Source organism: Hyla sarda, chromosome 4, assembly GCF_029499605.1.
Source record: "Hyla sarda isolate aHylSar1 chromosome 4, aHylSar1.hap1, whole genome shotgun sequence".
Classification (NCBI taxonomy): Eukaryota; Metazoa; Chordata; class Amphibia; order Anura; family Hylidae; genus Hyla; species Hyla sarda.
Window position 1 is genome coordinate 327,395,230 of NC_079192.1, and position 27,867 is coordinate 327,423,096.

Consider the following 27,867-nt stretch of genomic DNA (forward strand, 5'->3'; position numbering starts at 1 on the left):
TAAAAAGGAATGCCTGTAAGAAAATAGAGAAAAAACTCCTATTTCTACTCCTTTGTATCAAAAAAGAAGATTGGGTACATCAATGTATTGCACAGAGTTATTTATCAGAAAACACCCTACTGTGCCAGTATTTTTTGGAAGACTTTTGTAGACAGTTCAGCAATGCACTGTGCCGTCATTCAGGGGCAGTGGAAGGAATATACTAGATTTTGCAGCCATTATTTAAATGGGCACTCTCATTAAAATTTTTTTTTGCTATTGCACTCCTTAATAAAAAAAATCTTTCTTATGTACTTTGTTTAAAAAAAATAAAAAGTTTTCTGTTTTATTTGTGTTGAAAAAAGCTGCCACTAGGTGTCTCCCTACTTGTCCAGAGCACATTCTCCCCCCCCCCCCCCCCCCATCTCTTGCACAGACTATGGACTCCTGCTGCCCTGGCAGAAGTCCAAAATCAGGAAATGCAGTCTGGAGTGCTAAGGGGAAGGGGGTGTACAGCCTTAGCCAATCATAGCCCATCTCACTGTATGTAGCAGAGTGAGGGAGGAAGTTCTCCCCTGTATGGCTTCAGATGATGTCACACTTGCTGGGTAACACCCCTTTCCAGTGAAGGAAGCACTTGGAAAGCTGAACTATGTCATGCAGACTAAAGTCATCAACGGCCGAGCCGCTAGGTTCATTACGAACCAATTTACTGTAAGTTCGCTCAACTCTGCACACAGCTACGGTAACAAAGGAGTGAGTGGCTTAGGGACAAGTCTGACAGAGCCATAACTTGAACATCTCTGAACAGACCTGAAAATGGTTTCCACCTGACACAGCTTAAAGGTGTACTCTGGCCCTAAGGATAGGGGATAAGATGTCTGATCGCGGGGGTCTCTCTGCATGGGACCCCCGCGATCTCTGTGCGGACAACCACATGTGGCAGCTGCACAGTGATGTTCGCTCTGTGTCTGAAGGGTCACGACTACAGGGCCAGAGTTTTGTGACGTCACAACTTTACCCCCTTGTGACATCACACCCGAACCCCTCAATGCAAGCCTATGGGAGGGGGCGTGATGGCCATCACAAACTCTGCTGCAGCAGCCCTTCAGACACTGAGCGAACATTGCTCTGTGCAGCTGCCACAGGTGGGTGTCTGCATGAGAGATTGCGGGGGTCCCCAGCGGCGGGACCCCCTCGATCAGACATCTTATCCCTTATCCTTTGGATAGGGGAAAAGATGTCTTAGGGCTGGAGTACCCCTTTAAGGGGATCTGTAGAGAAGAGTAGTAGAAGATCTCAAACACCAGTGTGCAAACCTTGTGATCTCACACTTAAGAAGTCTGTAATACCACAGAACAGGTGTGCTCCCGCTTCATTCACCCAGGGGACATTTTATCTCAGTTGTTGAGATTAGTGGGGGTTTCAGATGTCAGACCAGCCAGATCAGCTAGTTATGCCCTATCCTGTGGATAGCTGATAACTTGTAATTACTTTTTTGGGTGCAAAAGTTTAAAGTTTTTTTTTTTTAATCTGTTTAAAATCTCCCAGGGAATAATCACATCGCAAAAGCACTAGAGTTCAGGATAAATGTGCATGTTGTTTTTAACCAATGAACTCCTGAACTCATGTGAACTGTTAGCACTGTACCCTCTTTATCTACTGCATATATATGATACTAAAAGAAGGGGTTTGTTGCCACATTTTCCACTAACATCCGAGTTTCGTTATGGAATGCAGTGGTGATGGGATACTTACTACTAGAGATGAGCGAACTTACAGTAAATTCGATTCGTCACAAACTTCTCGGCTCGGCAGTTGATGACTTTTCCTGCATAAATTAGTTCAGCTTTCAGGTGCTCCCGTGGGCTGGAAAAGGTGGATACAGTCCTAGGAGACTCTTTCCTAGGACTGTATCCACCTTTTCCAGCCCACCGGAGCACCTGAAGGCTGAACTATTTTACGCAGGATAAGTCCTAAACTGCCGAGCCGAGAAGTTCGTGACGAATCGAATTTACTGTAAGTTCGCTCACCTCTATTTACTACTCCTTCGCAACTGTGTACAGTGTTGAGTGGTTGAAACAATGCACAAAAAGCTTTGAAATATGAAAAGTTTAAATTCACGATATAAAAACTTCAGAATACAAGTCCCATACAATGAGATAATACAGACAAGCTGAAGTGGAGGCAGAACTGAGGATTAAATTATTATAATGCAGGATTATGAAAGTGTCTCAGACTTTACAATATCCACATCAGGTAATTCACAGGAGCCAAAATGATTGGGTTCTACTGTAATCCTGTAATGACTCCATTCTCAAACTATTCAGAAACTGTATGAACAAGTATATCATTCCACTGATATTATATTTAAATGCTAGTAATGTGAGGATGGTGCCTTTCACTGCTGTATGTACACAAGGATATTAATATAATAACCCATATAAAGTACAACTTCATGTCTATACCAGTGGTCTTCAACCTGCGGACCTCCAGATGTTGCAAAACTACAACTCCCAGCATGCCCGGACAGCCATCGGCTGTCCGGGCATGCTGGGAGTTGTAGTTTTGAAACATCTGGAGGTCCGCAGGTTGAAGACCACTGGTCTATACCATTATCTTAAATTGAATACACAATTCTTCTCACTTCTATATATTTCTTCAAATCTGTAGCAGACATTTTATGATCTTGTCCTCAGTAGAATAATTCCCCCACACACAGTAGAACGGGATGAAGATGATAGCAAATAAATAAACACGTGAGTTGTCCAATACCTCCTGATCAGCATGGTATAATGGTATACGGCAGGGGGGGGGGGCGGAGATACAGGTTTCTTCGTTTTCTTTCGGCAGGTGAAGTACTTCACAGAAACCAGAGATTCTGCTCTTGTGTGGTGGAGGCAAGGGTTAAGCACAGATTCATGCCAGTCACTAATCTGTCCGCAGCCGGAGCACCACAGTCCAAGCACAGAATCCATCTAACATCCATCTGTAATGTTCCTCCTTTAAAAGTCCATGGAACTGGTGGCCAGGTAGTCTTTCCTCCCAATGGTGCTGACTTGTTTGGTCTGCATAGCCTCCAACTTGGGACAGTCTGTAATACGATGACCCAGACCTCCGCAAAACGCACAGCCCCGTTCCCCTGGTAATAGAAAAAGGAAGTTTACAACCTAACCACATCATAGGTTATAGATCACATAACTGTTCTGGGCATGAAACCTGGACTACACATTATCAAGCCACAAGAGTAGGAACAAATAAGTATTTGTCCAACCGTTCTCAGGACAACCATCCCTCACAGCCCAGATCATGGACTCTGCAGGTTCCAAAATACCTTTCGGCATCCTACTAGTTCATATTTATGGTGCTTCTCATTAGCGCATCCTATGGACTACTATACAGTAAGCACTAGGTAAACACCAGCTGCCTGCCTTTAGCAGAAATTGAACCACATTGTACACAAGTACTTATATAGTTTATGAGGGAGATGTATCAAAACCAGTCCTGAGGAAAAGTTGACCAGTTACCCATAGAAACCAATCAGATCGCTTCTTTCATTTTTCAGAGGCCTTATTAAAAACGAAAGAAGCGATCTGATCGGTTGCTATGGGCAACTGGTAAACTTTGTCTCTGGACAGGTTTTGATAAACCTCTCCCCATATCCGTATTTAACCTAGGCCAGATTCTCATGCTGCATCGACTACAATGTATAGAGGAAAGGACCCGACACTACTACTTCACACACTATGCACACTTGCCCCAGCCAGGGCACGTCAAAGCAGTTGGTCCGAAAGGTGCAAATTAGCAGGTGGTGCAATCTGGGTCAGATAGCACAGTTCAAATGCAAGTACTAATAGTAGAAAGACCGATGTACTCACCACTTCTATTGCTTATTTCTACTTAAAGAAGAAATAAGCAATAGAAGTGGTGAGTGCATCGGTCTTTCTTTCTACTATCTGTACTTGCATAATGTGGATGGTGTTGTCAATACTGTGCTAAAATGCTGCAGTTGTACGGCACTGTTACAATAGAAAAGTGCAATCTGCTGCAAGGGGGGCTTGGACTTGCCATCTCTCTGTCATTAACTTTTCACATGTTGCAGAGACATATAAAAAGTGATCAGTCAGGGTTTGAGTGTTCAGACCCCCACGATCTCTAGGTATAGCCAGGGGAATCGTATGGCGGTGCGCTTCACTCCCTGGCTCCCTGTAATCTTAGTCTTACTGCACAAAATGAGCTCAATTATAAGTGCAGAGAGACAAAGATCACAGGGCGCCAGGGAGTAATGTGCCTAACTGTGCACTTCCCCCTGCTTTATCTAGAGATCAGTGGGGGACTAAACACTCAGACCTCGACAGATCAAGTCTTTTGACATGTCCCTGTGACATGTCAAAAGTCTTTTATAAAAACAGAGACATTTTAAGCAAGTGAAAAGTCTAGATCAACCCGCAATAAACAGTAAATCGACTGCAGACTGCACCTGCATGCCACTGTTTAACTCCAGGTCACAACCACATGTGCTAGCCGAGGCCACTAGTGCTGTATGCAGGAGCACCCCTAAAAATCTTAAATGGGCACTGTCACCAACTTTATTTTTTGATATGTTGTAGTACTTTTGTACTACAACATATCTCTAATATACTTTTATATATTTTTTTTTAATTAAAATGGTTTAATTTACATTTGAAAACCGGCCACTAGGGGTCTCCCTCCTAGTGGCCGGCTGCAGCCTGGTGTGACGTCACGCCTGAAAAAGGACTGATTTTGGCCTGGCAATCAGTCCTTTTTCAGTTAGGATGCACTCGCTCCCTGCCTGTCAATCAGACAGGCAGGGAGCGAGCGCATTGGCTCCCCGGCCACTGGCTGGGAGGCCAGTCCTCCCGCACATCGCCACCGCCGCTGTCCCTGCACGCCCGCTGCCGGACTCTGCAGTAAGTGTAATGAGGGAACGGGGTATGCGGGAGGGGGGTTTGTGATGGAGGGAACGGGGTATGGCTCGGGGGGGGGGCGGAGGGAAAGGGCTAGCGCCGTAGCACCGCATGTAACTAGCTAATAGTTTATCTACACAGGGTGCCTCCAACTGTTTCAATACTACAACTTCCAGCATGCCCTGACAGCCAATAGATGTCAGGGCAAGCTGGGAGCTGTAGTGGTGAAACAGCTGGAGGCACCCTGTGTAGATGAACTAAGGGCGGAAGTCCCCCCCTGCAGGCATCAGTGACGTGGTGCCTGCTGGGGAAGTCTGCCTGGTAGTGAGCACACTACCAGGCAGAAAAAAAGTTATTTTTACTATAGTAAAAATTAAAATTAAAAAGCAGGGAGGGGGTTAGGGATAGATTGGCAATAGGCAGGGACAGAAAAAAAAATAGGATGGTGGGAGCTACCTTTTATATGTACTGATGGCTGGCCAAAAATGGGCACCATTCAAATTGCAGGCCAGGCCACAAGAACAGCCCTTCAATTTCATCATTGTTGGCCACACCATTACCTGTTTACATAGGGTGATGTGCGACCTGTAGCAATGATTTTAATGTCAGCATGAAAGATGCAATCAGCCGAAGGAGGAGCCTTTTCTCATTCCGTGGTTGGCCCTTTTAGGTTATGTTCACACGTTACAATATTGCAATGCAACTATTATGCATGAACAAAAGATTTATATGGGCCAATTATCAGGCACAAGTGTTCCTATGAACAGTCATTTAGCCAATAATAGACCTGTTTAAGGGTCAGTTCACACTTGCGTAATTTTGCTGCAGATTTTGCTGCCCATTGACTTCCATGGGCAGCAAAATCTGCTGAAGCAAATCTGCAGCAAAAAATACACACGTGTGAACTGACCCTAAAAGAGTCTGAACATAACTGTTAACCTAACAATAAGGTAACCCAGCCATAAGGTATAATGAGAGAGACTTAAACCTCTACATGCAATAGTTAGGTGAGCTGTGCACATACATTTGGCCATAGTCCACACAGCAGTAATGTTATGGTAAGAGATTATTTTCCCTGTGATTTTGGAGACCACATTGTTACCGCATTGTATGAAGCCATATAGTGTATATCAGGTCAACCATTTGCAACCTACACATGTTTTTCTTGTATTTCTTGTCCTTTCTGAATTGTATTTATACCAAGTTAACATCTTTCAAAACAGCACCCTTTATTCTAAGTGGTTTACATGTTGAGGGCACTAATGTAACTAAAATTACTCACAAACCTCAACTCAAGGCATAAAAAACAATTCCCTCTCACTTGTGTGGAAATCCCTAAACAATGAGTTACAAGTAGACACAGCTAACTCCGGAAATGGCAGGGGTGGTTAAGTATTCCTCACCTCCTATGTCCAGCATGGTCTCGTCGCTGCTGTTGAGTACCTGCAAGACAGGAGGCACTCGCTGTTTGGCCTCCATAAGAAGAGCTTTCAGATCCATCAATACAGATTCATCTGTGGGAAAAGGATATTTAGCAATAGAAATCCGGCAGCACACAATACTGACACAATACCTATAGGAATACTTACCGCATGCCTTGTTAATAAAAGTGGTGGCAATTCCTGTGTTACCGGATCGTCCTGTACGCCCTATTCTGTGAACTAGACAGAAAGAGGGGTAAATAATGGAAGATAGGTCAGTAAATAAAAGGATATAAAAACAATAGTGTGTGTCAAAACATAAAACTAAGCATTTTATCAGCATCAAAATTTAACTAGTGAGATTACCTGGATTTATGCATGAAGTTACCAATACAGATCTAAATTATCTTTACCACTCACCATATGAATTAAATGGCAACTTTAATCATTTTTAGACTCATTTGGCCATGATCAGACAATTTATTGTACCTAATTTTTAGGAGTAAAACATTAATTTTGCACCTCAAAAAAGAAGGATTAGATTTACTTGTAACACAGTTTCTACAAATCCTCCATGACAGACATTGGTCATTGAAGGGACCCAAAAACACACACACACGAGAGGTTAAAAGCCCTCCCCTTCCATCCAACACCAGTGCATTATAACTGATCACCACTGGAAATACAGTGCATGATAAGGAGGGTTCTATTCCTGGTGCTGTCATGGAGGATTTGTAGAAACCTTATTACCAATAAGCCTAAGCATGAGGAAAATATGGATAAATACCACAAAATCTAATAAAACCTCAGGACAGGCAACCAGCACGGCACAAATCGTGCCAAATATTTAAAGTCTTACTGGAAGTGGTACGTGCTGAATCTGCAACAACCAGAAGTGTGGCACAAGGGATGCCAGAAATGAGTCATAATTAAGTGTGTAAAGTCCCCCTGTAATGCGCTGTGCTTGAGGGTACGTTCACACGTGCATATTTTCTGTTGCAGATTTGTTTCAGAAGTTTGCTGCCCATTGAAGTCAATGGGCAGCAAAATACGAACGTGTGAACGTACCCTAAACCAGAGTGTGCACACAGGTTTCACCAGAAGGGAATCAGTGACCCAGAGACAGCTTCCAAAAGTGCACTGGAACATGCAAATAAGACAAGAGCCCTGGTCCACTCCCAGGATCCCTAAGAGAATGTGGTGCTCAAGCTGGGTTGCCATCTATTACTTCTCAAAGAAAGCAACCTATATATCCCTGGACTGCCACAAGAGGAAGAGAGCATCGACGTAGAACAATACCTATGCAGCTTTGTCTCCTTTTGTCTGTGCTGACTGCACCCATACACCCAGTCTCTTCCTCTTGTGGCAGTCCAGGGATATATAGGTCCAATCACATAAAAATTACATGTACACGATCAGGATTAGGTACTGAGTAACATTTTTTTTTTTTTTCAGGAAATATGACAGGTACACTAACTTATGGTTGGTTTCGCTGTAAATCACACAGCTGCCTATTCAGCAAAAACGGCTAACAAAATGGCTCACAACTGGCCAACAGAAAATAAAAAAAGCCTAAAATTTTAGACTCCTTTTACGTGAAAAAAAAAAAAATAATTTTTAATTTTTAAACTAGCCATACATCTATGCTCTAGTTCTAACACATGTAGGCTAAGTTTACACTGCAAAATTTCCAACCAGGAATTTTGGTCTGAAAAACCGATGCAGCAGAATCACATTGAGGTCTGAACGGTGCACACTATCGAATTTCAGCAGCGGCAATCTGAAATTCCGCCACAAAAATAATGCCTGATGAAGCAGTCTGTGAAACGCATTGCATCATGGGTGAATAAACCGCAGATCCCTTTACTGGTGTGTCCTGCGCTTTGAATCCCGTAGACAGGTTGGAGGTCCTATTCTTTTGCCACCAAAATAATAGTCTTGTTTATTCTTTAGGCGGAAATCAGCTCTGCAGACATTGCCGTCTATGAAAACAGCAATGCCGTTGCAGTCCTTGAATCAATCGGCGCTGTGTGAGCAAACGCTTACATTCTCGATAATTAGCTATTACTCACCATAGTTCTCAATCTCTTCAGGCATATCATAGTTTATCACATGCTGGATAGCGGGAAAGTCCAAACCTTTGGAAGCAACATCGGTAGCAACCAAGACATCTTTCTTTTCCTCCCTGAAAGCCTCAATAGCTTTGGTTCGCTCCTCCTGGTCTAGGAAAGAATACACCATACAGTTAACTCCTTTAGTTTCCATGTAATTGAAGACTGTCCCCAAAGTGGTGGTGTTTTGTGGATTTAGCAGTTTGGTATTTTCAGGTTAGAGCTATAAAAAAAATTATGACATCCTACCTGAATTCATAGATAATCTGCAAGGTCTGAGCAGATGCAATAGTATCTCATGACCTGGCCATTAATGAATAGATTATAGATGTTTGCAGTGGAAAGTCATTCTGGGTTAAAGGGTTACTCCACTACCCAGTGTCCGGAACATTGAGCTCCAAATGCTGTGTGCGGGCTTCCGTGTTAACGCCTGCCCCCTCGTGACATCACGTCCCGTCATGTGACATCACGCCCCTGTCATGTAACTTCACACCCGCCCCCTCAATGCAAGTCTACGGAAGGGGGCGTGACGGCCATCGCACCCCATTCCATTAGACTTTCAATGAGGGGCAGGCCGTGACGTCACGAGGGGGCAGTCGTGAACACGAAAGCCCACACACAGCGTTCGGAACTCAATGTTCCGGACACTGGGGAGTGGAGTAACCCTTTGATCTCTACAGGGTTTTTTTTTCGAATAGAATGTCGCCAGCTTACTAAAATTTTCTTTTTATTTAAATATTTTTTTTGAGGATTTATGCGTTTCTTTCTTTGAGTTTAACATCAAGGTATGGTGCCTATAGAAGCTCAGGTGGTCTTTACTAGCTATTTGTACTATGAAATATACTGTCAATGTAATGGATAAATTATGCGGGATTCCAAAGTCTTCCTCTATTTTCTTTTAATAAATCTGCATACTCTGACGCATAGAAACAACCTATAGGTGTTTTGGGGATATATGTAATTGAGTTACTAGTGAGCATTCTGTATTCCAGTGTTTCCCAACCAGTGTGCCTCCAGCTGTTGCAAAACTACAACTCCCAGCATGCCCGGACAGCCTTCGGCTGTCCGGGCATGCTGGGAGTTGCAGTTTTGTAACAGCTGGAGGCACAAACACTGCTGTATTCATTCTGGCAATTGCTCCACCTTTATCTGCTAGTTTTTGTTTCCCTAAAGCAGTGTTTCTCAAGCGTGGTACTTGAGACCCCCCCCCCCCCCCCAAACAGGTCAGGTTTTCTGGATTTCCTTAGTCTTTCACATATTATTGTGATCAGTGAATCAGGTATCACCACAGTTATATCCCCAGAGAAAGACTAAGGAAATCCAGAAAAACATGACCTGGGGGTCTTGAGGACTGTGTTTGAGAAACACTACCCTAAAGTGAGAGAATTGTTTTTCTCTCATGATCACTTTCTGTTTTTTATCCTTTCTTTTTGCAAGAATATCACCAGCGCCAGTGTTGTTGGCTTTCAATGTATCTGTCCAGTGTTGGGTTTCTGCCAGTTCTTGCTAATTTTTTGTTATCAATGAGTGCAGCAAGACAAGTGTTTTTAGGAACTATAGCCATTTCCTCTTCTGAGGGTGTGTAGGAGGGAAGACTGACACACAACGCCTGACTTACTTATAGAACCAGCCTTCTGCCTTCATACATGGAATTTCCAAGCAAAATTCCACTTCCGAATTTTGGTAATAAATTACGCTGCCTCAAGGTAAAATGCAGGTGAATGGGTTTTCTGTTAACCAATTTACACGGCAGAATTTTTCTGGGCAGAATATCTGTCTAAAAATGCTGCCAAAACATTAAACATGCTCAAAGTTCTGGCGGCATTCACCCTGCAGACATTGCAGTCTATGGGGATGGCAATATCTGTGTGGTCCTAGCGCCAACTGATTCAGTCGCCGCTGGCCGCACTCAGAGTCCGGCTGTGGAGTCTATAGTGTGAAACCGGGCTTAGTGGTGCATTTTCTTTTTTATTTAGAGATGTTAAATTATTTTATAACAAGTACACTCATGATCTGGTGGGTGCAAGATGCCTAACCAGTTGTATGCTTCTTTTAGTTAATTCCAAAACAGAAAATGAAGAACTAAAAAAAAAAACACAATTGAATTCTTTTAGTTATACTCATCAGATTTCTCTGCTTTCACACTGCCGTTGTGACCCATTTGTGACGGGTCCATTAGGCTCTTTTTTTTAGCCTTTAACGGCCTTTATCGGGACAGTCACAACGGGCACAGCCGGTTCCCATTCATTATAATGGGGTCCATTGTTTTACAGAAGTATAGCGGGAGAAACAGACCGTGTATGAACTATTTTTTTTCTTGCTATACTCCTGTCGTTTTGCAATGGCCGGTGTACTGCCCGGTCACAACGGCAGTGTGAAAGTAGCCTTAGGCGCAATAATTGCAGCACATTTAAGAACGTGTGGTTCGCAGTAAAAAGCCCCGATTTTGTGGTAGGTACAGATGAACATGCTTTCTCTGTGCTTCCAAATGCATTTTTTGCCACCATGTTCACAGATGCTCAACAATTGTTAAAATTTCTACCATGTGTGCAGGCACCCCTAAGGGCCATTCGAAGTTCATCCAGTCCCCAATTTGGGACTAATCAGCATATCCACACGGGTGATTTACTTATACTATAGTCAGGAGGATTTCAAAGCAAATCTACTTAAAAGGGAATCTGTCAAGATGGTTTCATGTAGCGTAACTAATAACACCAGGTAGGGGTTACCTGCATTTGAGATTATTAGCCCTGTGGGCCCTTGCATATTTGAAAAACTATAACATGCTCATATAACAAGCACAAGTTCTGAAATGGAAAGGAGGGAGATTGTGCTTTTAACACCACTATATGGTGCTGTGATTAGTTACAGTGCGTGATACCATCCAACAGATTATGTTTAAAAGTTTTCCTTCACCTTTTCCTCCATGTATGGCTACTGCCTCCACTCCCTTTAGAAGAAGATACTCATGTATGGCATCTACATCAGCTTTCTTTTCTGCAAAGATCAGCACCTGCCACAAGACAGAAAAATCGCCAATGAAGGTTAGATACACATTATATGGCTGCACTCAACCTAAGATACTAACACAGGGTGTGGACATCCTAACTAATATATGGAGTGGGTGAGCAGCACCTCACTGGAAATCCTAGTGTATGTCACCTTGGGGCTTGGTACATCAAGTCTCCACATTAAGTAGTGCAAAAAAAGAAAGAGGGTTTGAAGACAGCAGATAGAGCCACTGGATCCATTCAGATGTTTATTTCCATTAACCACAACATTACTGCAAAAAGAAAGACTATCAAGTAGCCAAAAAGTTGCAGTTGTTAGGAATAAACATCTGAACTAAGTCTTGCCTCTCTGTGTGCCATCTCTGAACCCCCTCTTTTTATGGAATCCTTACTGACTAGAGAGCTGATGAACTACAACTGCTAAAAAAGTGCATAAAATACTGCAAGGTATCGCCAAAGACAACTATCGCCAATGAGCACTGGTGACTTTCTAAAATGACATTCTTAACAAGTAAGAGAAGAACTGACATCATTTTATGACTTCTGATGGGTTTCAATACAATTAGTTGGGGCCTTCCACACTACTAAATTCTGTCTGCAGCGGGTGTCTCCATCATCGGTGATAGACTCATAGCTGGCAATACAGTCCAGAAGAATTCTGCCAAAAGAATGAACATGCTCATTATTTTGGTGGGTCTAGAATCCTGAACTGCTGCTGTGGAAATTCTACAGTGTGGACGGTGCAGCAGAATCCCATTGAAAACAAACAAAGCAAAATTCAGCAGTGTGGATGGGCGCTTAGTGTACTTACTACAAAGACTAAAGGACATACACAGAAGTTATTTGGTAACCGATCTTGGTATTAACAAAAGCATTCATTAAAGCAATGCTCAAAAGATGAAAAACATGTGCAGGACAAATAAAGAATATAGGCACCAGACAAATTGTGTCTAGTACTCCTGGATAAAATCTATGTGTTACTCACAGGAGGTGGGGTCTTCTTCAGACACTCCAGTAAATAAACCATCTTAGCCTCCTCCTTGACATATTCTACTTCCTAAAAGAAGGATAAACTATGCCATCAGTAACAATGTTTTACAACGCAACTTTTATTATTTAGTACAGTATAAAAAAAAAGAAAGTACTGGCAACAAAACAAGGACCCATATCTCTCACCTGTATCACATCCAAACTGGCTGCACCTGCTCGCCCAACATTAATAGTTATTGGTTTCACTAGAGCACTTTTGGCAAAGTTCTGGATCTTCTTGGGCATAGTGGCACTAAAAAGTAGTGTTTGTCGTTGACCCTGCAAAATAAGCAAAAATAATATAGAAATATTACCTAAATATATAAATTGCCTAAATCATTGTACTGTTTTTCTCCCTTATGGATCTGATCAGGTCCTGATTTCCTTTCTGGAACTGTAACCCTGTGAGTGCCATGCAACAGAGCTCACACTTTTACACAATCCCTCTTGCTGGCATACACAGTAGAGACATAAGCAATATGCAGTTAAACTTAGCATGCTTGACTGTGTCAATGGATGCCATAAGATGGTTGTAACCAGGGGGGGGGGAATTAGTATATAAATATATACTCGCAAACCGTGCATTTTCAGAAATCCTTGTACACTCGAAGCAATTAATGAATCAGTTCAGGCCTATTTATCTTTGTGGTGAATCCTCTTTAACAGACACACATATACATAGGTCTTGATTAACTGTGTTAGGGTTTTCTTAGCTCCATTAATAGTGGGCACTCACTAACCAGCAGCAGCACCATCCTCTAAGAGGTAGAAAAACATTTTACAAGCTGGAAATAATACATGAAAAAGAGAAGATCACATACAATGTAGTGCTGGGCAGTATACCGGTTCATACCGAATACCAAAATTTTTGTCCTGCACGATATAAATTTTTCCCATACCGCAATACCGGCTGGGCACCTCCCACTCGGGAATGAATGAATTATCAACCCAGCGCTGCGATGTCCCCGTCGGGGAACTAATCCTATGTGACCCGCGAGCGCTGTTCTGCTTCTCCCCCCCCCCCCCCCCCCCCCCAATTAATTATCAGCCCAGCACTGCCCGCTGCGCTGTCCCCATCGGGGAACTAATCACATGTCACCCGCAAGCGCTTCCCTCCTCGCCCTCCTGTTTGTTGAGGGCCGCGGTGCTGGAACTCTATACTGTACGCTGTATCCCTATGCCCGGGCTGCAAAAGATAAACAAAATAAACTTTAACGCACCTTCGGTACCGGCCTCACCTGCTTCCTGGGGACGGGAACATCGGCCTGTCACCGGCCGCAGCGATGTTCCGCCAGAACAGCGCTCGCGAGTCACATGATTTTTTTTTTTTTGTGGGAGGGGGGGGGGGGGGGGATCAAATACCGTTAAATACCATGGAACCGCCATAAGTTTAAAAAATACCGTGATACACATTTTTGGTCATACCGCCCAGCTCTAATACAATGTATGTATGTCATAGCAATATGAAGAACAAAAAACAAACAACACTGAAAATATATCTTACTGACTAACACAAAATATCCCCTTCCTATGAGACTAGAAAATATGTCCAGAACTGAAAATATATATTCCATGAAGAAATGTACCTTAAAGTAGGAAAATATCGTCCTAATGTCTTCCTCAAAGCCCATGTCAATCATACGATCAGCTTCATCCAAGGCCAGATACCTACAGATATCCAGACTCACCATCTTTTTCTGAAGCAGGTCCATAAGTCGCCCTGGGGTTGCCACCATCATGTGCACACCCCTGCAGGAAAAAAACAAGCAAAAAACAAACAAACCATTTCATATGTATTAATAGTCACACACAAAACATGTGCAAAATACAAGAGAATTGTCAGTATATTGCCAAGCATGATCTCCGCCAATCCCACGGCAGTGGGTGCAGCGGTGTTCATGCAAAAACACTACCACTTCAAGGGGAAACTTGGGAATATCTGATCTCATTATCGCTGGGGGTCTCGGCCATCAGACCTGTAGCAATCACGCATTTATCCCCTATCCTATGGAGAGGTGTTAAATGGTTTTAGTGAGTAAACCCTTTTGTTTGATTTGCCAATGAAAAAAAGAAAATAACGTACGGGCCAGATGGCATATACACTGCTCAAAAAAATAAAGGGAACACCTAAACAACACAATGTAACTCCAAGTCAATCACACTTCTGTGAAATCACACTGTCCACTCAGGAAGCAACACTGATTGACAATCAATTTCACATGCTGTTGTGCAAATGGTGGAAATTATAGGCAATTAGCAAGACACCCCCAATAAAGGAGTGGTTCTGCAGGTGGTGACCACAGACCAATTCTCAGTTACTATGCTTCCTGGCTGATGCTTTGATCATGTTTGAATGCTGGCAGTGCTTTCACTCTAGTGGTAGCATGAGACGGAGTCTACAACCCACACAAGTGGCTCAGGTAGTGCAGCTCATCCAGGATGGCACATCAAGGCGAGCTGTGGCAAGAAGGTTTGCTGTGTCTGCCAGTAGTGTCCAGGGCATGGAGGTGCTACCAGGAGACAGGCCAGTACATCAGGAGACGTGGAGGTGGCCGGAGGAGGGCAACAATCCAGCAGCAGGAACCCTACCTCCGCCTTTGTGCAAGGAGGAGCAGGAGGAGCACTACCAGAGCCCTGCACAATGACCTCCAGCAGGCCACAAATGTGCATGTGTCCACTCAAACGGTCAGAAACAGACTCCATGAGGGTGTATGAGGGCCCGATGTCCACAGGTGGGGGATGTGCTTACAGCCCAACACCGTGCACGATGTTTGGCATTTGCAAGAAAACACCAAGATTGGCAAATTCGCCACTGGCACCCTGTGGTCTTCACAGATGAAAGCAGGGTCACACTGTGCACATGTGACAGACGTGACAGAGTCTGGAGACGCCTTGGAGAATGTTCTGCTGCCTGCAACAGCCTCCAGCATGACTGGTTTGACGGTGGGTCAGTAATGGTGTGGGGAGGCATTTCTTTGGGGGGCCGCACAGCCCTCCATGTGCTTGCCAGAGGTAGCCTGACTGCCATTAGGTACCGAGATGAGATCCTCAGACCCCTTGTGAGACCATATGCTGGTGCCGTTGGCCCTGGGTTCCACCTAATGCAAAATAATGCTAGATCTCATGTGGCTGGAGTGTGTCAGCAGTTCATGCAAGAGTAAGGCATTGATGCTATGGACTGGCCCGCCCGTTCCCAGGACATCATGTCTCGCTCCATCCACCAACCCCATGTTGTACCACAGACTGGCGGATGCTTTAGTCCAGGTCTGGGAGGACATCCCCCCAGGAGACCATCTCCCACCTCATGCGGAACATTCCCAGGCATTGTAGAGAGGTCATACGGGCACGTGGAGGCCACACACACTACTGAGCCTCATTTTGACTTGTTTTAAGGACATTACATCAACGTTGGATCAGCCTGTAGTGTGGTTTTCCACTTTGATTTTGAGATATCCAGACCTCCATGGGTTAATAAATTTGATTTACATTGATAATTTGTGTGATTTTATTGTCAGCACATTCAACTATGTAAAGACGAAAGTATTTCATACATTCAGATCTAGGATGTGTTATCTTAGTGTTCCTTTTTTTTTTTTTTTTTTTTTTGAGCAGTGTATAAAAGGACTGGATAGATATTATCAGGGAAGAATAATTAGATCGGGAAATGAAAGAAGATTGACAGATTCTGACTTAAAGTGCAGGCACCTCACCTACAAGTCTGTAAAGCAGACAGCAAGCATTGTGTTTAGGCTATTAAAAGATTAAAGTATGATACTGTGAAACAGAAATTTAGACATTTACACAATAGCGGACCCAGAGTTCCGCCCATTAGATGTTATTACAAAAAACAAACCCATAAATGAAGTAAAGTTATGAAAAATATTCTTTATAGTAGGTTAGCCATGCTCTTGTACATTGATGTATACTGTTAAAATGTGCACTGCACTACAAAATGTGCACATGATTGTTTTGCCAGCAGTTACCAACAAATGATATCTGAAAAGAACAGAGCCTGGTCTTGTTTATGCCTTCACCATTAGGTCACTTTCATAAGGATCTAGGATTCTGTCAGTTCAGGTCATCAGATCAGTGGTTGGAACAGAAATCACAGATGTAAAATGGATGCAGAAATGTGGCCCTATCTTGTTTGAGAAGGATAAGAAAACCTGATCCTCACCAGACATGAAGGAACATTATAGCATCCCTGGAAATGTCTTCTATAGGTATCTTCCGCTTAGGCATGCGGTTCAGGCGCAGTTTGGCTCCCTGATGTTTACTCCTGTATTTTCTGAGGTGGTCCTTCTCCTGGGCACCACGGATCTTTCTAAACCCCTAACTCAGGCCTATGCTCTCCTCCAGACACTTGGGCCTAGCCCGTTTTTTTTTTACAAGCATTTCCTAAATGTGTGGCTGATATGCCGGATTTGTCTGAGGATCAGTGGAAGGAGGTTGAAGGCTCTTATTATTCGACACTAGTCAGTTGTAGAGATATGTTGATCCAATCCCGGTATGTTTCATGGTTATATTATACTCCTGCTAAGCTGAAGCATATTGGTTTTTCTCAGTCTGATCTGTGTCCCCATTGTTCTTGTGAAGTCGGCACTTTTCTACATGCTGTGTGGGAATGACCCGTCGTTGCTCTCTTCTGGCGGGAGGTGATGGGGTTCCTGGTTGATAATCTAGACTTTCCTTTCCTAATCACCCCTATGGTATGCCTGCTGGGAGTCATTAATGAGGTGGTTTCTAGTTCACAGAGACACCTATTGATCCGTTTCTCGCTGTTCTGTGCACATAAGGTGGTAGTGATGACCTGGAAGGATACCTCCCCTCCCCCACTGTTTCGTTGGCTGGCTTTGGTCAACAAGTATGTCCCGATATACCAGGCTCTTTATGTGAGTCATAAGTGCCCAAAGAAATTTGACAAGGTATGGACCACCTGGCTTCTGCTTGATGTGTCAGCAGATACCCCAGCTGGGGTAACCGGGATGTGTGTTTGTGTGTGAGTGTCAGTCTGTGTTGGGCTTCCTCCGATGGGGTCTCAGATTTACCCTTATGTTCTACTGAGAAATTTTCCATATGTTCTGCCTTTTGGTCTATATGCTGGAACCAGACTCCGTTCTATAGGTTGTATTCTGTTTCACTGTGGGTGGTGTTTGCTACTTATTTTGCCAAAAATTTCAATAAATACTTAAAAAAAAAAAAAAAAAAAAAAAAAAAAAAAAAAAAGTGGCCCTATTACACTTGTGTTAAACTGGCCTTTGGACCTCTTTACATGGGCAAACTCACATCAAAAACACATGCCAAAAAAAATACATGGAAAATTTGCAGTTTTACCTTAAAATTATATAAGTAAAGAAAAACAAAAGCAGGACTTACTGTTTGATAGTTTCCATTTGCTCTTTGACAGACATACCACCAATGCACAGTGCTGTACGTAAGGTTGGAGAGTTATCCTCTTGCAGCAAGTGGCAGTAATACTCTATGATGCTGTGTGTCTGACGGGCTAATTCTCTCTATACAAACAAGATAGTCAACAGTGCTCAACAGATAACCATCACTGAAAAGAAAAACAACTTAAAAGGGGTATTCTAGCCAAATACATTGTATCCCCTATCCAAAGGATATGGGATAAGATGTCTAAATGTGGGAGGCCCACCGCTGTGACGTCGTCACACACCCTCCCATGGACATGAATGGAGGGGGCATGGCGTGACATCACAAGAGGGCCTGACGTCACATCTCCAGTCCGGAAACAAAGAGGTTTCCGAGACTGGAGATGCAGCCCAGCATAGAATGGGGGTGCTGCACTAAGATCGCAGGCTGTCCCCCCCCCCCCCCCCCCCCCCCCCCGCAATCAGAAATCTTATCCCCTATCCTTAGGGGATAAGATGTATTTGGCCGCAATACCCCTTTAAATGTAAATTCAAACATGACTAACATTGGGCAGGTTAATGAATGGTGCAGTTCACCGCAAAGTACAGTATACATGTCATCTCCTAAATCTATAATGCACAGATTGATTTTGTGTTAGTACAGTGAACTCAATACAAAAAGAAAAATTTAATAAACAAACTATCAACCGGTTGCCGTCTAAGAAGGAGTCGGCTCATCCTGAGACGGCAAGCGGTGTACGATGCAGGCTCCTGACTCGAACCCGCGTCATACCGGCCGGCCCCCAGCTGATTCCTGTAGCTGGGGGCCGGCGTTAATAGCAGACATGTGGCGATTGCTGCGGCCGGCTTTTAACCATTTAGATAGCCACTGTCAAAGTTGAAAGCAGCGTCTAAATTAAACCATCCCTGGTGGTCCAGTGGGGTGGATCGCCTGCCCCTAACCCAGCCAACCCCCCAATAAAAAAAAAACCCCACCCCCGCGCGCCGATCGCGGTGGGCGATCCACTGCTGAGGTAGCCAGAGGGCTTACCTCACATCCTGTGCTGGCTACTGCACTGTGAATAATAAAGCCTGTCAGGACCAGGCTTTATCAATCGAGCACAGAGCACGCAGATCAATGTGATTCTATGGAAATACATTGATCTGTATGAGAAATCTACTGATTCCTCCTAAAAGTCCCCTAAGGGGACTTAAAGAATAAGTTGAATAAAAAGTTTAAAAACACACATTAACCCCTTCCATATTAAAAGTTTGAATCACCCCCTTTTCCAAAATTCCATATTAAAAATATGTAAACATAATAAAAATAAACATATGTGTTATCGTTGCATGCGTAAATGTCCGAACTATAAAAATATGTTAATTTAACCTCACAGTCAATGGCGCACACGTAAAAAATCCCAAAGTCCCAAATTTTTGGTCATTTTGCATACCCTAAAAAAAATTTACAATTTTTTTTATAAAAAGTGAGCAAAAAGTCCCATGAAAACAAAAACCGTACCAATAAAAACTTCAGATCACAGCGCAAGGAATGAGCCCTCATATAGCCCAGTATATGGAAAAATTAAAGTTATAGGCGTCAGAAGATGACAATGTTAAACATACTAATTTTGGTGCATGTAGTTATTTTTTTAACCACTTAAAGAACCAGGGCGTAACTGTACGTCCTGAGTCCTCTCCCTTTCTATAACGCGGGGCCACGGAGTGGCCCCACGTCATAGCGTGATGGGGCCAGCCTCAAACAACGGCCAGGCAGTTTGTTTGAGGCCAAGCCCCATGGCTAATAGTGTGCAGCACTGATCGCGGTGCCGCAAGCTATTAACCCTTTAGACACGGCGTTCAAAGTTGATCGCCGCGTCTACAGTGAAAGTAAACTACTCCTGGCTAGCTCAGTGGGCTAAAACCCCTAAAGAGTTAAGGTAAGGTGAGGTAAGGAGGAAAAAACGAAAGTGCAAAAATGGAAAAAACCCGCATCCTTAAGGGGTTAAGTAGTTAAAATAAATAAAGCCTATATAAATTAGGTATCCTTGTAACCATATGGACCTACAGAATAAATATATGGTGTCATTTTTACTGAAAAGTGCACTGCTTAGAATCGGAAGCCCCAAAAAAGTTACAGATTCGCGTTTTTTTTCCCACTTTTGCCCCACAAATATTTTATTTTCTGGTTTTGCCGTAAATTTTGTGGTGAAATGATTGAAGTCATTTTAAAGTACAATTGGTGGCGCAAAAAAAAAGCCCTCATAAGGGTTTGTATGTGCAAAATTTAAAGCGTTATGATTTTTAGAAGGTGATGAGGAAAAAAAACAAAGTGCAAAAACGGAAAAAACCCTGTGTCCTTAAGGGGTTAAAAAGGGATGAACAGGCAAGAGTACTGTAAACTTACACAAAAGCTCCAGGACATGTGGAGAATGGTGTTCTGATGCTGGTGTCCTTAGCCTGCATAGAGCAGAACAGCGGGGCTTCCCATGACTACTAGCCAGTAGGATATAGTAGCTTTCAGTCACACTGCGCCCTCCTCCTGTCAGTCAGGTTTGATTGACAGCCATAGTGTAGGGCTTCTTCAGTGTGGACGGAAGGAGGATGCAGCAAGTTATTTTTCTGCATTATGTGGAATTGCATAGATCTGGAGAGTACAGCATCAATACGTGGTTATCCTCACCAGTCAGGTCCTGGGGGCTGGTATGTATAGCCTCGGGGACCTGACAGGTTCTCTTCAACACATTTATAATTCTAAGCAACAAATCACTTAAAAGGGGTACTCCGGTGGATTTTTTTTTTTTTTTTTAATGAACTGGTGCCAGAAAGTTAAACAGATTTGTAAATTACTTCTATAAAAAAATCTTCATCAGTTTGGTACTTTTTAGCAGCTGTATGCTACAGAGGAAATTATTAACTTTTTGAATTTCTTTTTTGTGTTGTCCACAGTGCTCTCTGCTGACACCTCTGTCAATGTCAGGAACTGTCCAGAGTAGCATAGGTTTGCTATGGGGATTTTCTCCTGCTCTGGACAGTTCCTGATACGGGCCTCAAGTGTCAGCAGAGAGCACTGTGGACAACACAAAAAAGAAATTCAAAAAATAAAGATTTTCCTCTTTAGCAAACAGCTGCTAAAAAATAGTGAAAGGATTAAGATTTTTTATAGAAGTAATTTACAAATCTGTAACTTTCTGGCACCAGTTCATTTAAAAAAAAATAAAAAATAAATAAAAAGTTTTCCAGTGGAGTACCCCTTTAACGACAAAGGACGTAAATGTACGTCCCGGTGATGCGGTACTTAACGCACCAGGACGTACATTTACGTCTAAAGCATAACCGCGGGCATCAGAGCGATGCCCGGATTATGCGCGGCAGGTCCCGGCTGTTGATCGCAGCCAGGGACACGCCAGTAATGGCGGACATCCGCGATCCCGTGGATTTCCGCCATTAACCCCTCAGATGCCGTGATCAATACCGATCACGGCATCTGCAGCATCGCGGTCACTTAATTGGATGACCGGATCGCCCGCGGCGATCCGATCATCCTGCGCGGCAGCCGGAGGTCCTCTCACCTGCCTCCGCTGTCTTCCGGGAGTCTTCTGCTCTGATCTGCCTTCCCGCAGACCAGAGCAGAAGATGACCGATAACCCTGATCAGTGCTAGGTCCTATACATAGCACTGAACAGGATTAGCAAATCGAGTGATTGCTATAAATAGTCCCCTATGGGGACTATTAAAGTGTAAAAATAAAAGTAAAAAAAAGTTTAAAAAAATTTGAAAAACCCCCCTCCCCCAATAAAAATGTAAATTGACCCATTTTCCCTATTTCACCACCAAAAAGTGTTAAAAAAATATTTTATATACATATTTGGGATCGCCGCGTGCGTAAATATCTGAACTATTAAAATAAAATGTAAATGATACCGTACGGTGAACGGCGTGAACGTAAAAAAAAAAAGTCCAAAATAGCTGCTTTTTATAACATTTTATTCCCAAAAAATTTATAAAAAATGTATTAAAAGTTTTATATAAGCAAATATGGTATCAATAAAAAGTACAAATCACAGCGCAAAAAATTAGCCCTCATACCGCCGCTTATACGAAAAAATGAAAAAGTTATAGGTCTTCAAAATAGGGGGATCTTAAATGTATTAATTTGGTTAAAAAGTTTGCAATTTTTTTTTAAGCGCAACAGTAATAGAAAAGTATGTTATCATGGGTATCATTTTAATCGTATTGACCCAAAGAATAAAGAACACGTCACTTTTAACATACCGTATTTATCGGCCTATAACACGCACCCTCATTTTACCAAGGATATTTGGGTAAAAAAAGTTTTTTACCCAAATATCCATGGTAAAATGAGGGTGCGTGTGTGCGCGTGTATACCCCGATATACCCCCAGGAAAGGCAGGGGGAGAGAGGCCGTCGCTGCCCGCTTCTCTCCCCCTGCCTTTCCTGGGGTCTAGAGCGCTGCTGTCGGCCCTTCTCACCCCCTGGCTATCGGCGCCGCTGCCCGTTCTGTCCCCCTGACTATCGGTGCCGGCGCCGATAGCCATGGGGAGAGAAGCGGCGCCGACAGCCAGGGGGAGAGAAGGGGCAGCGGCACCGATTGCCGGCGCCGCTGCCCCGTTTCCTCACCCCATCCCAGGTGGCATAATTACCTGAGTCGGGTCCGCGCTGCTGCAGGCCTCCGGCGTGCGTCCCCGGCGTCGTTGCTATGCGCTGAACGGCGCATGAAGTCAGTGCGCCGCGCCGTGCATAGCAACGACGCAGGGGACGCACGCCGGAGGCCTGCAGCAGCGCGGACCCGACTCAGGTAATTATGCCACCTGGGATGGGGGGAGGCAACGGGGCAGCGGCGCCGGCAATCGGTGCCGCTGCCCCTTCTCTCCCCCTGGCTGTCGGCGCCGCTTCTCTCCCCATGGCTATTGGCGCCGGCACCGATAGTCAGGGGGACAGAACGGGCAGCGGCGCCGATAGCCAGGGGGTGAGAAGGGCCGGCAGCAGCGCTCTAGACCCCAGGAAAGGCAGGGGGAGAGAAGCGGGGAGAGAAGCGGGCAGCGACGGCCTCTCTCCCCCTGCCTTTCCTGGGGGTGTATCGGCGTATAACACGCACACAGACTTTAGGCTAAAAATTTTACCCTAAAAAGTGCGTGTTATACGCCAATAAATACGGTAAATTGTACGGCGTGAAAACAAAACCTTCCAAAATTAGCAAAATTGCGGTTTTCTTTTTAATTTCCCCACACAAATAGTATTTTTTTGGTTGCGCCATACATTTTATGGTAAAGTGAGTGATGGCATTACAACGGACAACTGGTCGCGCAAAAAACAAGCCCTCATACTAGTCTGTGGATGAAAATATAAAAGAGTTATGATTGTTTTGAAGGCGAGGAGGAAAAAATGAAAACTTTAAAATTAAATTTTCTGCGTCCTTAAAGGGAACCAATCATCACTTTTTACGCCCTGTAACTATTAAAAACACGTCCTAGAGCATGTAACCATTGTTCCTACCATGTTTCTGTAGTGCATGGCAATGAATGAAAAGCTCCGAAAATCAACTTATAAAATGTCCCGCGCTGTATGTTAATTTCTGTAAGTAGTCACTTGGGCGGTGCTGCGTTCCTATTTAGTCACCGTGGCCAGAGCTGAAATCACGCCCCTCCCGTCCTAAACACGCCTACATGGGCGTGATTAACAGCCCGGCCGCAGTAGAATCAGCCTCGTCTCTCCTGTCAGCTCGTGCAGGGAAAGGAGCGCGTGAGTCTGCAGACTGCTGGAGTGCCGCTGGGTCCTAGTGCCAGCCGGATACATACACTCTCCTGCTGTCAGTGGAGAGATCAGAGCATAACATCTAGAGATCGGCGAGGGACACATAGGACATATTGTACTTCAATCCTCCTGTCCACCTGTCTTCTTGGGCAGATTACTAAATGTTAGTTAGGTGTATGTATTAAATTATGTTATACACTGAAAAGAGTGGTGGGGGGTGAATCTGATGATCACTAGTGCTGATAATCAATGAAGGAGGGGGGGCAGAGATGGAGGGATTAGGGGATTAGTGGGAGTACTAGTTATCCACTGGGGGAGGGGGGGGGGCAGTTTTATGGATTTATTGTTCCATAAAACTACAACTCCCAGCATGCCCGAAAAGTCAAAGTCATGCATGCTGAGAGTTGTAGTTATGCAACAGCTGGAGACACACTGGTTGGGAAACACTGGCTTATCTCATTAGGTAGCGTCACTCAGTCAGGGTCACTATGTTATAGAAGTTGCAATACTAAAACTCCCAGCATGCCCGGAAAGCCAAAGCTTGTCCGGGCATGCTGGGAGTTGTAGTTGAGCAACTTCTATAACATAGCAACCCTGACTGAGTGACACTACCTAATGAGATAAGCCAGTGTTTCCCAACCAGTGTGTCTCCAGCTGTTGCAAAATTACAACTCTCAGCGTGCACGGACAACCTTTGGCTTTACGGGCATGCTGGGAGTTGTAACTTTGTAGCAAAATGTAGGCATACCTGTTGGAAAACACTGGCATGTTACCCATTGGTTCACAATTAGTGTGCCTCCAGCTGTTGCAAAAGTACAACTCTCTGCATGCACAGACAGACTTTGGCTCACCGGACATGCTGGGAATTGTAATTATGTTATACCCCCACACTCCCTTTTCAGTGTATAACATAATTTAATACATACACCTAACATTTAGTAATCTACCTAAGAAGACAGGAGGATTGAAGTACAATATGTCCTATGTGTCCCTCGCCGATCTCTAGATGTTATGCTCTGATCTCTCCACTGACAGCAGGAGAGTATGTATCCGGCTGGCACTAGGGCCCAGCGGCACTCCAGCAGTCTGCAGACTCGCGCGCTCCTTTCCCTGTACGAGCTGACAGGAGAGACGAGGCTGATTCCACTGCGGCCGGGCTGTTAATCACGCCCATGTAGGCGTGTTTAGGACGGGAGGGGCGTGATTTCAGCTCTGGCCACGGTGACTAAATAGGAACGCAGCACCGCCCAAGTGACTACTTACAGAAATTAACATACAGCGCGGGACATTTTATAAGTTGATTTTCGGAGCTTTTCATTCATTGCCATGCACTACAGAAACACGGTAGGAACAATGGTTACATGCTCTAGGACGTGTTTTTAATAGTTACAGGGGGTAAAAAGTGATGATTGGTTCCCTTTAAGGCCCAAATGGGCTGCGTCCTCAAGGGGTTAACAGGACAGATAATGTATGACAAGGAAAGTACATAGTGAGCACTAGAGATACCTACTGAAGGGCAAATAATAAGTCCATATGGTCCTTCCCTCTTTGTAAAAGGTAATCTTTTTTCTTGCTCCAAGCAAAACATGATAACAGGTAGTGTAAAAACCAAAGTCTTTCCAGAGCCCGTGAAAGCTATGCCGATCATATCCCGTCCAGACAGGCTGCAAGAAAAAGAAAATTTCCGTTGGTCAGTCAAAGAGTATTGGGAATAACAATGGTGTGCAAACAACATCACATTGCTCTTTTCACCTACAAATATTGTAACTCAGCCCACAATTCTGAACACATAAGCCGACCCGAATATAAGCCGAGGCCCCTAATTTTACCCCAAAACCCAGGAAAAGTTATTGACTCGACTAAGCCTAGGGTGGGAAATACATCATCCCCCCCATGTAATCATCCAGACCCCTGTCATCATCCCCCCCATTTCAATCCCTTCATCAGTGGTCTTCAACCTGCGGACCTCCAGATGTTGCAAAACTACAACTCCGCATGCTGGGAGTTGTAGTTTTGCAACATTTGGAGGTCCGCAGGTTGAAGACCACTAATGAAGGAATTGACAGGCGTTATACAGAGTTCACTCGAGGGGGGCGTTTTCAGCACGAAAAATCGTGCTGAAAAACTCTGCTTATACTCGAGTATATACAGTAAGTAAAAAAAACAGTATTACTCACATTGTCGGGATGCCTTGAATCTGGATTGGAGTAGGATGCAGAATTCCTTTCTTTTTCAGACCACGTAGAATAGCTGGTAATAAATTCACACATATTAAATAGTACCTCCACCAAAAATGCATCAATTTACTGAACTGTTCTTTGGTTTTCCTATACTAGTAAGACCTAATTCTAGCCTGGACACAACTTTAATTTTAAAATTGCATCCGACCATGCTATTCAATATAATAAATAAAAAATTTGGTTTACCAACAAAAACAAGTCAAACGTACACAACCAGGACTCTTTTTTTTTTTTTTGTATATACAGTCATGGCCGTAAATGTTGGCACCCCTGAAATTTTTAAAGAAAATTAAGTATTTCTCACAGATAAGGATTCCAGTAACATGTTTTGCTATACACGTTTATTCCCTTTGTGTGTATTGGAACTAAACCAAAAAATGGAGGAAAAAAAGCTAATTGGACATAAGGTCACACCAAACTCCAAAAATGGGCTGGACAAAATTATTGTCACCCTTTCAAAATTGTGGATAAATAAGATTGTTTCAAGCATGTGATGCTCCTTTAAACTCACCTGGGGCAAGTAACAGGTGTGGACAATATAAAAATAACAGATAAAAAGGAGAGAAGTTCACTTAGTCTTTGCATTGTTTATCTGTGTATGCCACACTAAGCATGGGCAACAGAAAGAGGAGAAGAGAACTGTCTGAGGACTTGAGAACCAAAATTGTGGAAAAATAATCTCAAGGTTACAATTCCATCTCCAAAGATCTAGATTTGCCTTTGTCCACAGTGCACAACATTATCAAGAAGTTTGCAACCCATGACACTGTAGCTAATCTCCATGGACGTGGACGGAAGAGAAAAACTGAAAGGTGTCAACGCAGGATAGTCCGGATGGTGGATAAGCAGCCCCAAACAAGTTCCAAAAGATATTCAAGCTGTCCTGCAGGCTCATGGAGCATCAGTGTCCGCGCTAACTATCCGTCGACATTTAAATGAAACAAAACGCTATGGTAGGAGGACCCCACTGCTGACACAGAGACATAAAAACGCAAGACTACATTTTGCCAAAATGAACTTGAGTAAGCCAAAATCCTTCTGGGAAAATGTCTCGTGGACAGATGAGCCCAAGATAGAGCTTTTTGGTAAAGCACATCAATCTACTGTTTACCAAAAACGAAATGAGGCCTACAAAGAAAAGAACACAGTACCTACAGTGAAATATGGTGGAGATTCAATGATGTTTTGGGGTTGTTTTGCTGCCTCTGGTGTCTTGAATGTGTGCAAGGCATCATGAAATCTGAGGATTACCAACGGATTTTGGGTCACACTGTACAGCACAGTGTCAGAAAGCTGGGTTTTCGTCCATAAAAACATAGAATGTGTCGGCAGATAAGAACCATTTGGCACCTCTAGTCTGCCCAATAATCTGAATCATATCAATAGTCCCTGGCCCTATCTTATATGAAGGATAGCCTTATGCTTATCCAATGCATGTTTAAACTTCTTCACTGTATTTGCAGCGACCACTTCTGCAAGAAGGCTATTCCATGCATCCACTACTCTCTCAGTAAAATAATACTTCCTGATATTACTTTAAACCTTTGCCCCTCTAATTTAAAACTATGTCCTCTTGTGGTAGTTTTTCTTCTTTTAAATATGCTCTCCTCCTTTACCGTGTTGATTCCCTTTATGTATTTAATAGTCTCTATCATATCATTTCTGTCTCTTCTTTCTTCCAAGCTATACATGTTAAGGTCCTTTAACCTTTCCTGGTAAGTTTTATCCTGCAATCCATGTACTAGTTTAGTAGCTCTTCTCTGAACTCTCTCTAGAGTATCTATATCCTTCTGGAGATACGGCCTCCAGTACTGCGCACAATACTCCAAGTGAGGTCTCACCAGTGTTCTGTACAGCGGCATGAGCACTTCTCTCTTTCTACTGCTTATACCTCTCCCTATACATCCAAGCATTCTGCTAGCGTTTCCTGCGACTCTTTAACCAGCCTAGCGGTATTCCCGAGCGTGACTCGGGGTTAATTTTCGCTGCTAGAAGCGGTAA

The 27,867-nt window shown here is 43.6% G+C and overlaps 1 protein-coding gene across 3 annotated transcripts in view; it reads right to left on the reverse strand.

The window, feature by feature from the left end:
• Positions 1-1,962: 1,962 nt before the first annotated feature.
• Positions 1,963-27,867, reverse strand: part of DDX41 (DEAD-box helicase 41) — a 55,015-nt gene continuing 29,110 nt past the window's right edge. The window contains exons 7-18 of one of the 3 annotated variants that reach the window (XR_008892831.1): positions 25,804-25,876; positions 25,137-25,290; positions 17,856-17,992; positions 14,066-14,228; positions 12,627-12,758; positions 12,436-12,507; positions 11,356-11,452; positions 8,401-8,550; positions 6,497-6,568; positions 6,311-6,421; positions 2,593-3,121; positions 1,963-2,461 (exon numbers count right to left, since the gene is read on the reverse strand). Coding sequence is in view for 1 of the 3 variants with exons in the window: in XM_056575020.1 (XP_056430995.1) it covers positions 2,985-3,121; positions 6,311-6,421; positions 6,497-6,568; positions 8,401-8,550; positions 11,356-11,452; positions 12,436-12,507; positions 12,627-12,758; positions 14,066-14,228; positions 17,856-17,992; positions 25,137-25,290; positions 25,804-25,876 (1,298 nt within the window). In the remaining 2 variants the exon portion in view is untranslated. Of the gene's footprint in view, positions 2,470-2,541; positions 3,122-6,310; positions 6,422-6,496; positions 6,569-8,400; positions 8,551-11,355; positions 11,453-12,435; positions 12,508-12,626; positions 12,759-14,065; positions 14,229-17,855; positions 17,993-25,136; positions 25,291-25,803; positions 25,877-27,867 lie in introns of those variants that run through there. The other 2 variants (XR_008892830.1, XM_056575020.1) reach the window with 2 other exon arrangements.